At 35.4% G+C, this 12,061-nt stretch overlaps 1 protein-coding gene across 1 annotated transcript in view; it reads left to right on the top strand.

Annotated features, from left to right (window-relative positions):
• ATAD5 (ATPase family, AAA domain containing 5) overlaps positions 1–11,813 on the top strand; it is a 38,942-nt gene extending 27,129 nt beyond the window's left edge. Inside the window, exons 15-23 of the mRNA XM_004684878.2 lie at positions 2,676–2,852; positions 3,076–3,209; positions 3,648–3,741; positions 4,517–4,581; positions 6,793–6,973; positions 8,985–9,166; positions 9,645–10,489; positions 10,919–11,077; positions 11,177–11,813. Coding sequence (XP_004684935.1) covers positions 2,676–2,852; positions 3,076–3,209; positions 3,648–3,741; positions 4,517–4,581; positions 6,793–6,973; positions 8,985–9,166; positions 9,645–10,489; positions 10,919–11,077; positions 11,177–11,255 — 1,916 coding nt within the window. The 3' untranslated portion in view covers positions 11,256–11,813. The remainder of the gene's footprint in view (positions 1–2,675; positions 2,853–3,075; positions 3,210–3,647; positions 3,742–4,516; positions 4,582–6,792; positions 6,974–8,984; positions 9,167–9,644; positions 10,490–10,918; positions 11,078–11,176) is intronic.
• The last annotated feature ends 248 nt before the right edge of the window (positions 11,814–12,061 follow it).

A 12,061-nucleotide genomic window follows, 5' to 3' on the forward strand; every position in this document is an offset into this window, starting at 1 on the left:
AGGAGAGGTCTGCCACACCATGTGGTCACCTCCGGGGCAGGCGGGAATTGAACTCATGCGGAAGCAGCTTTAGATTCTCAGTGCTGTGTTTTAACCCGCTGCGCCACCAGTGAGGGCCAGATTTAGGGAACTTTTAACCATTATTTCTTTCTTCTTTTTTTTAAAGATTTATTTATTTATTTATTTATGTGAAACTGCAGTATAAGCCAGAGTTGCAGGGGGTGAGAGGATTCACCAGAGACAGAGTGGGGAGCAGAACAGGCAGATTGATGAAGTACATTACTGAGGAGAGATCTGCGCACGCCATGTAGGTCACCCCTCTGTCCAGGGATCAAACTTGTGCCTCAGTGGTAGCAACAGCTTCCTAGTCCTGCACTCTAACCCACTGTGCCACCAGGAAGGGCCCTAACCATTATTTCTTCAAGTGTTTTTTCTGTCCTCAACTACTTTAGTGAGTAATTATGCATTAATAAAATTATGGGCCTCACTGGTGGCCTACAGGATAAATCTCAGTGCTATCACCACTATGGCCTGAGTTATATCCCCAGCTAGGGAAGTAGCCCATAGATGGTGCAGCAGACCTCTCCTGACCCGCCTGCTACTCTCTTCAGCAGTATGTATCAGTAGATCTTCCTGTTCTGCTCCCTTCTTTGTCTCTGGTGAACCGACTCACATGCACACCACTCCCTAGCATTTGGTATACCCTAGCTCTTCTCTGCAAAATATACACACACACTAATAAAATTTAGTCAGTCTTCCAAGCATCTTAAAGTAAAAATTGGCGAGTATTTTTTTAAATTAATTTTTGAGGGCCCTCCCTGGTGGTTCAACGGGTTAAGGCACAGCACTATGAAGCTATCGCAGTCACTATAGCATGAATTCAGCCACAGCCAAGGTGGTAACTCATGTGGTGTGGCAGACCTCTCCTGTCACCTGTTACTCCCCTCAACAGTATACTGCCTCACCCTCCACACCTCTGGCCTGTACCCCAATTCTGTATGCATAAATAAATGAATCTTTTAAAAAAATGAATTTGTGAACTGATCTGTCAGATATGAGTAAGCAATCTTTGGTTTATGTCAAAATAAGTACTGTTTCTTTTTTTATTTTTTTAAAGATTTATTTATTTATTCATATAGAACTGGGGTACAGGCCAGAGATGCGGAGGGTGAGAGGATTCACCAGAGACAGAGTGGGGAGCAGAACAGGCAGATCGACGAAGTACACTGCTGAGGGGAGCAGCGGGCGGGTCAGGAGAGGTCTGCCACGCCATGTGGTCTCCTCCGGGGCAGGCGGGAATCGAACTCATGCGGAAGTGGCTTTAGCTTCTCAGTGCAGTGCTTTAACCCGCTGCGCCACCAGGGAGGGCCTACTGTTTCATTTTTAATAATTATAATATATTCCCTTTAAAGCAATATTTTTAAGATTAATCTCCTTTTTGTGTTAAAATGTGCTATTTTTATGAAACGATGGTGTAAGATATTTTCAATCTCAAAAATATGACAAGATCCATAGAGATAGACATGGTTTTGGAATTGTGTGCCTTTAATGGTACTGGAAGATTTGTTCTAAGACAGTATGAAAATAATTAGGACTTGTAAAAAATAAATCAGGATAAATAGAGAGGAGAAGACATGCTCTCGATTAAACCTCCCAAGCTTTTGGGGAATCAAGTCATTTATATTTATCTTTGTATCCATCCCATAGCTTCTCAGAAAAACTTACTTGCTTGCAAAATAAGTTGTCAGCTTTGTTTCCGCTGGACAACAAAGTAATAATCTACCATTATCACATTTTCTTCAGCCTTTTCTAACCTAAGGCAGATGTAAAGAAAGTGCATGGAAGGATTATAATCATTATTTGTTTTAAGAATGTATGTTTCTGGGCCCTCCCTGGTGGCACAACAGGTTAGAGCGCAGCACTGCAAGCTGGCCGCAGCCACTTCAGTGTGACTTCGATCCTCAAACCCGGAGGTGATCCACATGGAGCAGCAGACCTCTCCTGTCTTGCCTGTTGCTCCTCTCAGCAGTGTACTTTGTTGATCTACTTGTTCTGCTCCCCACTCTGTCTCTGGTGAATCCTCTCACTGCCCCTGCACCTCTGGCCTGTGTCTTAGTTCTGTATGCATAAATAAGTATATCTTTAAAAAATATTATATTTCTTTGGTAAAGAGTGTCTTTAACAAGTAACTGGTTTTAGTTTCTCTACTATTTGAATGACCATTAATAACGAATGTACAGTGTATATGAATGTGAGGATCAACAAAAATTTCTGTATTATTTGAACTGGATAACTAAGGTATATACCACTTGTACACTAGATAACTTAGTCTTGCCATCTTTTTGCATTTTATTTATTATTTTTTAAAGATTTATTGATTTATGCATACAGAACTGTGGTACAGACCAGAGGTACCAGGGGTGAGAGGATTCACCAGAAACAGAGTGGAGAGCAAAACAGGCAGATCAACAAAGTACACTGCTGAGGGGAGCAGCCAGCAAGATAGGAGAGGTCTGCTCCGCCATGTGGGTCGCTCCTCTGGCCAGAAATTGAATTCATGCTGCAGTGACTGGGAATAGTTTCATAGTGTTGCACTTTAACCCACTGCGCCACCAGGGAGGACCCCTGTTTACATTTCAGAATTTTTCTTATTAAATGTAATTTGTTTTTGGCAGAAAAATTGAACTCCCCTAAGAAAGTTGTTACATCACCTAGGAAATTTTCTTCGCCATCACCGAAATGTAGTGGACCAAAGCGAGTGCTTCCACCTAAAACGCTGACAAATTATTTTAAAGTGTCTTCCAAGTCAAAAAATAATGAAGAAGTAGGAGCACTGCTGGAAACTAATAAAGGTAAAATACTAAATCACAAGTTTGATTTGGCATTTTAAAATGTAATCAACCCTGATACATAAATATTTGAGCATATTTCATGGTTCCTATTACCATTTTCAACTATACTTGACATGTTTTTGTTTTGATATTTTGTTTTAGTTTTGCTAGGGAATTTCAGTTTGAGATTCTATCAAAATCTCAATATCCAGTGTTCTATTAAAAATTGATTTTATTTATGCAGGAGTCAAAAATTCTTTTGAACTGAAACAAACTATTCAGACTAAGTCTATAAGTACAACTAACTCAAATGTCAAAGAATTTGGAGCTGAGGAACTCAACAGGAAAAATGCAACATCTCTTATTCTTTTTGAAGAGGTAGGTTTAAGGATGTGTATGTATTCTGATGTCTCATGATAAGACTTCTGCAAAGGCTACTGTATATTTTGCTATAAAGGATTAGCCAAGGAAGTTAGAAAAACTTGTATCTATTTGAAGTTAAAGAAAATAAAAATGCCAAACATGGAAGAATTTTTCTAGAAGATGATTAATGCAATTCTAGGTAATTAATTATTGTTCAATGAATGAAGAAATTATTTTGACCCATATTTATCCAGTCACAGGTGTGCATTTTTTTGCTTGTAATGTTCAATAATTTTTCACTCTTAATAATGTAAGACATTATAAGCACATGGCACTGTCCATAAATTCACAAAATTTATCTGTGACATACAATATAGCTACCATGCTGCATGACTCTTATCCTGTATGTACATTGTTATTCAGTAGATTAATATTCTAATAAATGGTTCTTAGGTTGATGTTATTTTTGAAGAAGATGCTGGGTTTTTGAATGCAATCAAAACATTCATGGCCACAACTAAAAGACCTGTAATCCTTACTACAAGTGGTGAGTAACAATGATTTGACAGTTAATTACATTTGGTTAATTTATTTTTGGAAAGCTGATTTTTAGATGAGACTATTCCTTTAAAAGTCCACTAATAGGGTCTCCCTGGTAGCATAACAGTTAAAGTCTCAGCACTATCAAGCTAATGCCACCCATTGTGGCATGATTTGGATTCCCAGCCAGGGAGCTGACTCACATGGCACAGAAACCCTCTCCTGTCTCGCCTGCTGTTCTTCTCAGCAGTGTATTTCAGTAGATCTGCTTTTTCTGCTCCTCACTCTGTCTTTGGTGAATCCTTTCACCCTACTGCCACACCGCTAGACAACACCCCAATTCTACTAGGCATAAATAAACCTTTAAAAATAAGAAATTAGATACTCCATCTTAGTTAAAATGCAAAGAAATGGCCCTCCCTTGTGGCGCAGCAGATTAAAGCACAGCACTGAGAAGCTTAAGCCCCTTCTGCATGAGTTTGATCCCTGCCTGCCCCGGAGGTGACCACATGGCGTGGCAGACCTCTCCTGGCCTGCCCGCTGCTCCCCTCAGCAGTGTACTTCATCGATCTTCCTGTTCTGCTCCCCACTCTGTTTCTGGTGAATACTCTCACCCTCCACATCTCTGGCCTGTACCCCAGTTCTGTATGAATGAATAAATCTTTAAAAAAAAAATGCAAAGAAGTAATGACAGTTTCTTTTCATTAGTGATGAAATGCAGAATATTTTCATAGAAAAAGTTATCTAGTAGTCTTAATGCCTGAAAAAAATTTTTTTTATAGATCCAGCTTTTAGTTTAATGTTTGATGGCTGCTTTGAAGAAATTAATTTTAATACTCCTTCGCTGGTAAGTTGAATTTTGATGATTATAAATTAAACATCAGAATTATATAAAAAGCCATGCTTGCTTTGGCAGTACATATATTGAAATTGGAACAATGCAGAGAAAATTAGCACAGCCCCTGTCAGGGGTAACACACAAATTCCTGAAGCATTCTGTATTTTCAAATTAAAGAATTATTTTTTTAAAAAGGTGGTTTATTATGATATCTTGTTATGATCTTAAGATGTTAAAATGCTAAAGTATATGTTAAATACTTATAAACTTCTGATGGTTATATTTATTTAGATGACTGATCGTTGGTGTTTTTCATGGTAACATGAAAATTGAGGTGAAATTTACATCAGTTAAAATACCTTCAAGTGTACAACCTGACAAATAGTAACATATGTAATTATTCGTCTCTCATCCAGATCAAAATAATCAACACTTCCATCACTTCCAAAGTTATCTTGGCCCCTTTTTAGTCAGTATTTTCCTCTCCACCAGAGGTAACCACTATTCTAATGTATATTAACTTAGATTAGTTTTAGCTGTTTGGAAATTTCAAAGGAAACATAATGTGACCTTGGATATCTTATGGGTTATGTTTTTATTACATGTTTATATATATATATGTTTTTATATATATATATGTTTATATATATACATACTTAATATCTGTTTATCTGTTTTAGATTTATTCATGGCATTCTTTCAGTGGTCTTTTTAAATCTGATGCATCACATTGTTTAATTTGTTAGGAATCTGCCAGATAGATGTCTTGTGCATTCTGGCGCTGTTATTAGTCTTCCTAGCTTTAGTCATGGGAGTGGTATCCAGCTGTGTATGTTTGTATTTTTACAGTTAGCTTTGTTGAAGTATAATTATAAATGGTAAAATTCACCTTCAGAGTGTGGCTCAGCAGGCAACTATAAATCAGAGGCATTCGACAGGGGATGGGAGCAACAAGGATTAAAACAGGGGCGGGATAAGCACAAGAGACAATGGTAATGTTTCATGGGTGACTTGGTGATGGGAATTTTATGGGGATTACACCTGAGAGGAGAAAGCAAACTATACAAAAATGAATAATGATACAAAATATATAGAGAAATTTAAAAAATTTTAAAGATATAGCTCAGTGAATTTTGACAAATGTAAATGAAAACAAATACAAGTATAATTTGTCTGTCAAGATACAGAATATTATCACCTCTAGAAATTTCCCTCATGCCATCTTATGTTTTGTCTTTGTTCCTACTCTTTAGTCCTGACAACTACAATCTGTCACTATAATTTTGCCTCTTGTAGAATTGCCAGTACAATCTTCTAATATGTAGTTATTTTCTTTATTTGGTTTCTCTTACACACCAAAATGCCTTTTCAGATTCATTCATATTACTTAGGCCTGTAGTTCTTTTGATTTTATTAATGAGCGGGGTTCCATGATACAGATGTACCACAGTGTTTTTACTCATTCACTTGTTGATAGACATTGGGGTTGTTTCCAGTGTCACTGTTCCATATAAAGCTGCTGTGACTTTAAAGTCTTTTTTTTTTTTTTTAAAGATTTATTTATTTGTGCATACAGAACTGGGGTACAGGCCAGAGACTCAGGGGTGGCGAAAGACTTCACCAGAGACAGAGTGGGGAGCAGAACAGGCAGATCAACGAAGTACACTGCTGAGGGGAGCAGCGGGTGGGTCAGGAGAGTTCTGCCACACCATGTGGTCACCTCCCGGGCAGGTGGGAATCGAACTCATGCGGAAGTGGTTTCAGCTTCTTAGTGCAGTGCTTTAACCTGCTGCGCCACCAGGGAGGGCCTAAAGTCTTTTTTAAAAAAAGAAAAAAGATAGAATTTGGCCTCCCTGCTGGCTTAGGGTTTAAAATCTTAACAAGACCTCTCCTGTTTTGCCCTCTGTTCCCCTAAGCAGGGTATTTCAGTTAGATCTGCCCGTTCTGCTCCCCAGTGTCTCTGGTGAATCTTCTCACTCTTCCCATTCCACCCCCACTTCTGGCCTACACTCTAGGTCTTGTATGCATAAATTAGAAAAAAGAATTATTGGTCTACTTTGCATTATAAGAGCCTTACAAAATTTTTTTCTGGTTTTCCAGTGATTTGCAATATATGAGCTGTTTTTCACATACTAACCAGGAATTGGAGTTATCCATTTATTTGATTTTACCCATATTAATTCTATATTTGACCGTGTTTCTTTTTCTGCTGTTTCTCAGCTGAATGTTGCCAGCTACTTACAGATGATCTGCTTGACTGAGAATTGTAGAACAGATATAAAAGACTTTATAACATTGTTAACTGCAAATACTTGTGATATCAGAAAAAGTATCCTTTACTTACAATTCTGGATTAGAAGTGGAGGTGGATTTTTAGAAGAAAGGCCATTATCACTTTCTCGTAAGTTGATATGTTATAAAAGAAATTTCTGTGGTGTGACCCTGTTTTAAAATATATTATTTACAAAAGATTGTAAAATTTTAAGTATCCAGTTATTTTACTAAATACACATAGTCAGCTTTGTTGATTAAAAACTTACAAATGTGAGTAAACAATTAAATTGAACATCATACAAATTGCTACTTGAACATTTATAGTTTCATACAAACAAATAGAACTATATTACTTATTTAGCAGGGTTTTTTTTTTAATCAAAAAGTATATTGGTGATATTTTCATCTTTATAAGTTATTTTCATATTGTACTATAAGTTCCCTTTTGACTTCAATAGGCTGTCATTCTATTTTTTAATATAACTTTGTTATTTCAGAAGTGCTTTATTTTATTTCTCATTAATTTTTAGTCATTATTACCTGATCCAAGTCACATTTACTGAGGATACTCTCCACACCAGGTCCTGTGTTTACATGAGTAAAACATGGTTTCTTCCCTGAAGAAGTTCATAGTTTGTAATTTCCATGTTCCAAGTCCCAGTTCTGTAGTTACAGATCCCGTTCTGGGCAATAAATATTTAAATAAAACAAAGGTGAAGTTATATAATGTTATCCCCCCATCAGCTTTCTTTGATTAGTTTAAAGTTTAAGACATTTTTCAAAGTAGACACACCTATATATTTAAATCACTATAAACTGGTAATTTTAATATTTTATAGAAGTAAATATGATAAATGATACTTGGAAAATATCCTTTATAAAACATAAATTAATAAGTTAGTAACTTTTTTAATACTTGATGTAAATACTATATAAAGAACTTTAGAAGACAAAGTATGTATAGCATATTTCTTTTCTTGAAACTCTTCATGCTTTTCATTTCTTTTTATAAAAAATAGTTACCTACTCATTAAAAAAATCAAAAAGTGCCAAATCTAAGAGTAAAAAAGTAGATCTCTCCCACTTCTTTAAGGTAGTCCCAGTGAAAATTTTTTCAGTGCATGAACTAACATTGCTGCCAGCTTATTTAGATAATTAACCAATATTGTAGATAGTATTAAACTTGCCATTTTGTTTGACTTGACTGGTGTCAGTATATACAGTTGACCTCATCCTTTTTTTCATAGCTGCATGATATTCCATGGTATAGAAGGGAGGTAACATAATTTTGTTACTTATTAGTGAGTAAGTTACCAGTTTGTCAGGCAGTGAATATGCATGCTCTAATTTCATACACATATAAATATATCCTCGAACATATCTGTGAATACTTCTGAAAGAATTCTAGAAGTGTGGTTGCTAGCTGGGATATATATACTTACATTTAGCATTTTGATAAGTAGTGCCAGATTGGCCTCTAAAGACAATTGCATAAATTCATGACCACACAAGGAGTATATGATGGTCCTTTCTTGTGTAATTTTGACAAAAGTAGGTTAATGGTTATTTTAATTTTGCCAATTTAAAAGGTGAAAAGTGAATGGCACCTTATTTCTTCATTTCCAGTGTCACTAGTGAAACTGCACATCTTTTTCATGAATTTATTAGATAGATGTATTTCTTCTGTCTTGCTTGTTTACAGTCCTTGCTGTGAACTCATTTATAGTACCCCCACTTAACATGTGTATGTTAGAAATAATGTTTGTATTATACTCCTATTATACTCCTAATGAATTATTTAGCTATTTGGAAAAATACAACATAGAGGCCTAGGGGTCAAGTCTCAGCACTGTCACTACCATAGCCTGAGCCGGGGAGCTAACTCACATATGTCATAGCATACCTCTCCTATCTTGCCTGCTGTTCCCCTTAACAGTGTAGTTCAGTAGATCCATCTCTTCTGCTTCTCACTCTGTCTCTGGTGAATCCTCTCACCACCACCCTCATCTTTGGCCTGCACCAAATAAGTAAATATTAAAAAGAAAAAATAAAGGTAACAATGCAACTTACACTTTGAATAATTGCTACAATTTGTTAAAAATATGAACAGTTAAACTTTCCTTTTATTTATTTTATAGGAGGAAATAGCAGAAGTATACAACTTACTTGTTCTGAAGATGGCCCTTTTTCTAAAAATAACCCTAAAAATGCTAAAAAGAATCTTATAGATCTTCCCAAATGTGACACTGGCTGTGTTGAGTCTTTGTTTGGCCTTAAGAACATACTTTCCCCATGTGAAGACTTATTTTCATTTTTAAAGGTATTTTCAAAGTCTAATTTGGAATATTAAATTTGTTTCTTTTCATCTTCTCTATATTCTCTCCTGTCTCTTGAATCTTAAGGTCCATTAAATTTGCTTAAAAATTGTATATAAGTTCCAGATTTATGATTTTAATATGTACCATTTTGACAAACAGTGGATGGGCATTGCTCTAAATGCATGCTGCAGGATTTAGAACTTGGAAGTATTTCAGATCAATAAAACTACTTTCAGAGAAGTGGTTTTTAAATAAATGAGCTTCTGATTATTGAATTATGTGCTGAATATCAAAGAATGTAATTCTTCAAATTAACAGTCCTAATTTTAGACTTAGCGAGTACAGATTGGTAAAATGAGGAGTGGTGACTAATTATTGGAGATAGAATAGGGATGACATGGTATTCACGAGTAGAAAATTTTCAGACAATACACTGTTTTATATATATATGACATTTTTTCATTCAAAATTGTTTTTCAGCACAAAATCACAACAAAGGAAGAATGGCATAAGCTCATCCAGCTCCTTACCGAATTCCAAATGCAGAATGTAGATTTCTTAGGTAGTAATCTGGAGTTCATTCTACCATTACCTGTTGCTGTCATTCCAGAAAGAGAAAACTTTTATGGTTCATCTGTACATGTGGACACCAGTACAGCAACAAAAAATATGAAATGTCATACTAGGAAGGATTCTGAAAGGGAACAGCTATTGAAAAAATCCCAAAAAAAGAAACATAAGAAAAAGATAGTAACTCTAGATGATAGTGACTTATTTGACACTCAATTGGACTTTTTTGATGAACTTATTAACTTGTCCCCTGTACCACCTTCCTCAAATTCAGAAGAAAACAAAGTGAGAGACATGGAAAGCAATCCAGAGACAAAGAAACTAAACAAATCTACTTCTTGTCCTCCTAAAACAGCAGCAGAAAAAAAATGTTCTGCCCTCGTTTCTCATTGTTTAAATTCTCTCACTGAGTTCATGGATAACATGTCCTTTTTAGATGCCCTTTTAACTAATGGAAGGGAGCAGAAGGAATTTGGCAAAAATGACTTTAGTTGGACAAATGGGAAGGTTAAAAGTGGACTTTGTGATGAGTTTAGTCTTGAGAGTAATGATGGATGGATTTCTCAAAGCTCCCGAGAGTTAAAGGCATCTGTAGAAGCTCTCAGCTTTACTAAATGTTCTTCGACTATTTCAAAAGCATTGGAAACCATGAATTCTTGCAAGAAATTAGAGAAAGATCCATCTGAAGAGCTTACTTTTTATGTTTCACAAAAGCGCAACAATGTGTACTTCAGTCAATCAGCTGCTAATTTGGAGTAAGTTTTACTGTTATTTTTTCAATAATAAGTGGCAAAGGGAAACTTAGTATTCTTCTTACTGATTTTGAAATATTCAGATTTATTGACAATGGTAAGCCTCTAATATTGGTAATATAGCTTTTAATGTGATCGTTAAAACCCGACTATGGAAAAGGAAATGAGAGATGATGGTGGGCAATACCTGGGAGACTGGAAGAGTGGAAGACTGGAAGGAAAAGGGGTTTGGATCAGCTTTGATGGGAAACAGCCACTGAAGACTTCTCATATGGGAGTGACTGGTGTGGTGAAAATGACACAGTGAATTTATCTGGACTCCATTTAATCCAGTATAGATTAGAAGCAGAGAGCAAAGACTGATTGTGTTTGGGATTGTGGCTTTCTTGGAGGGCATTAAAAATAAAGTAATGCATTACTTTTCATTTACAGCAGTGCCTGGAAGAGGATAGCGGTCATTAAAAGTGTGTTTTCTAGCCGATCTCTTCTGAACCTGGGTAATAGACAAGCTAGTGTAATTGAATACTTGCCAACTCTTCGAAATATTTGTAGGACTGAGAAGCTAAAAGAACAAGGGAAAAGTAAAAGAAGGTAAGAAAAAAATTATGAAATTAAATTTATATAGCTATTTCAAGAGTAATAAATATTCTCATTTCATGGAAATGTCTTTTCTCCTTGTAATTTTGGCAGATTCCTGCACTATCTTGAAGGAATTCATCTTAACATTTCAAAAGAGACTGTGAACACATTAGCAGCTGACTTTCCTTAATATTCCACTTTAATGCCTTGTACAGATTATGATGTGTTCCTTAAGACAATTTTATATGGATTTTCATGGAAGAACTTACTCTCGATGTAAATTTAAGACTGTATATTTTTATTAGTGTGCAAATATTTAAATGAAAAAAGTTGAGTTACCAATTGTATTTATGATTGTAGTAGTATTTTTTCCCCCTGAATGTCTTTGTATTATCGAGGTTAGCTTTGTTGGAGTACTTTTGTGAGTGAACTGTTTCTAGAAGGTAGAATCCACTAAAGTATTTCTAAAGATGTTTTGGTGCTAACTTAATCCAAAATTTTTCCTTTTCTGTTAACTTTTAATTCACCTCTTTCTAGCCAAGTATCCACACTTGTAAATATGAATCACCTCAGTGATAATCTTTTTAAATATGTTTACCCAGTACAAAATCACATATACAACACATAAGAAAACCTTCTAGGAAGGAAATTATGCTTAACTTTTCAAAAAGTAAGCTCATCTTGATACATTTATTTCTAGTGTATTTCTCCAATAAGTTTACCATTTGAATCACTGAATGTTGGCAAAGTGAAATCACAATTATGAATTGTACTCTTCATTAATCTTTTTTTAGCAGCCATACATATATGCTCTTGTATATTTTGACAATTTTAATCACTTTCCTTGTACATTTTCCTTGTATTTTTATATCATGTTTTTTTTTCATAAAGATATTAATGATGTGAATATATCTATTTTGGATAAACTGCTATTCATTAAAACTAATGAAGATGGATTCTGCTATAAGGTTTCTATATAATAGCCATTTTCACATG

Source organism: Condylura cristata, unplaced genomic scaffold (genome assembly GCF_000260355.1).
Source record: "Condylura cristata isolate star-nosed mole 26May11 unplaced genomic scaffold, ConCri1.0 scaffold00017, whole genome shotgun sequence".
Classification (NCBI taxonomy): domain Eukaryota; kingdom Metazoa; phylum Chordata; class Mammalia; order Eulipotyphla; family Talpidae; genus Condylura; species Condylura cristata.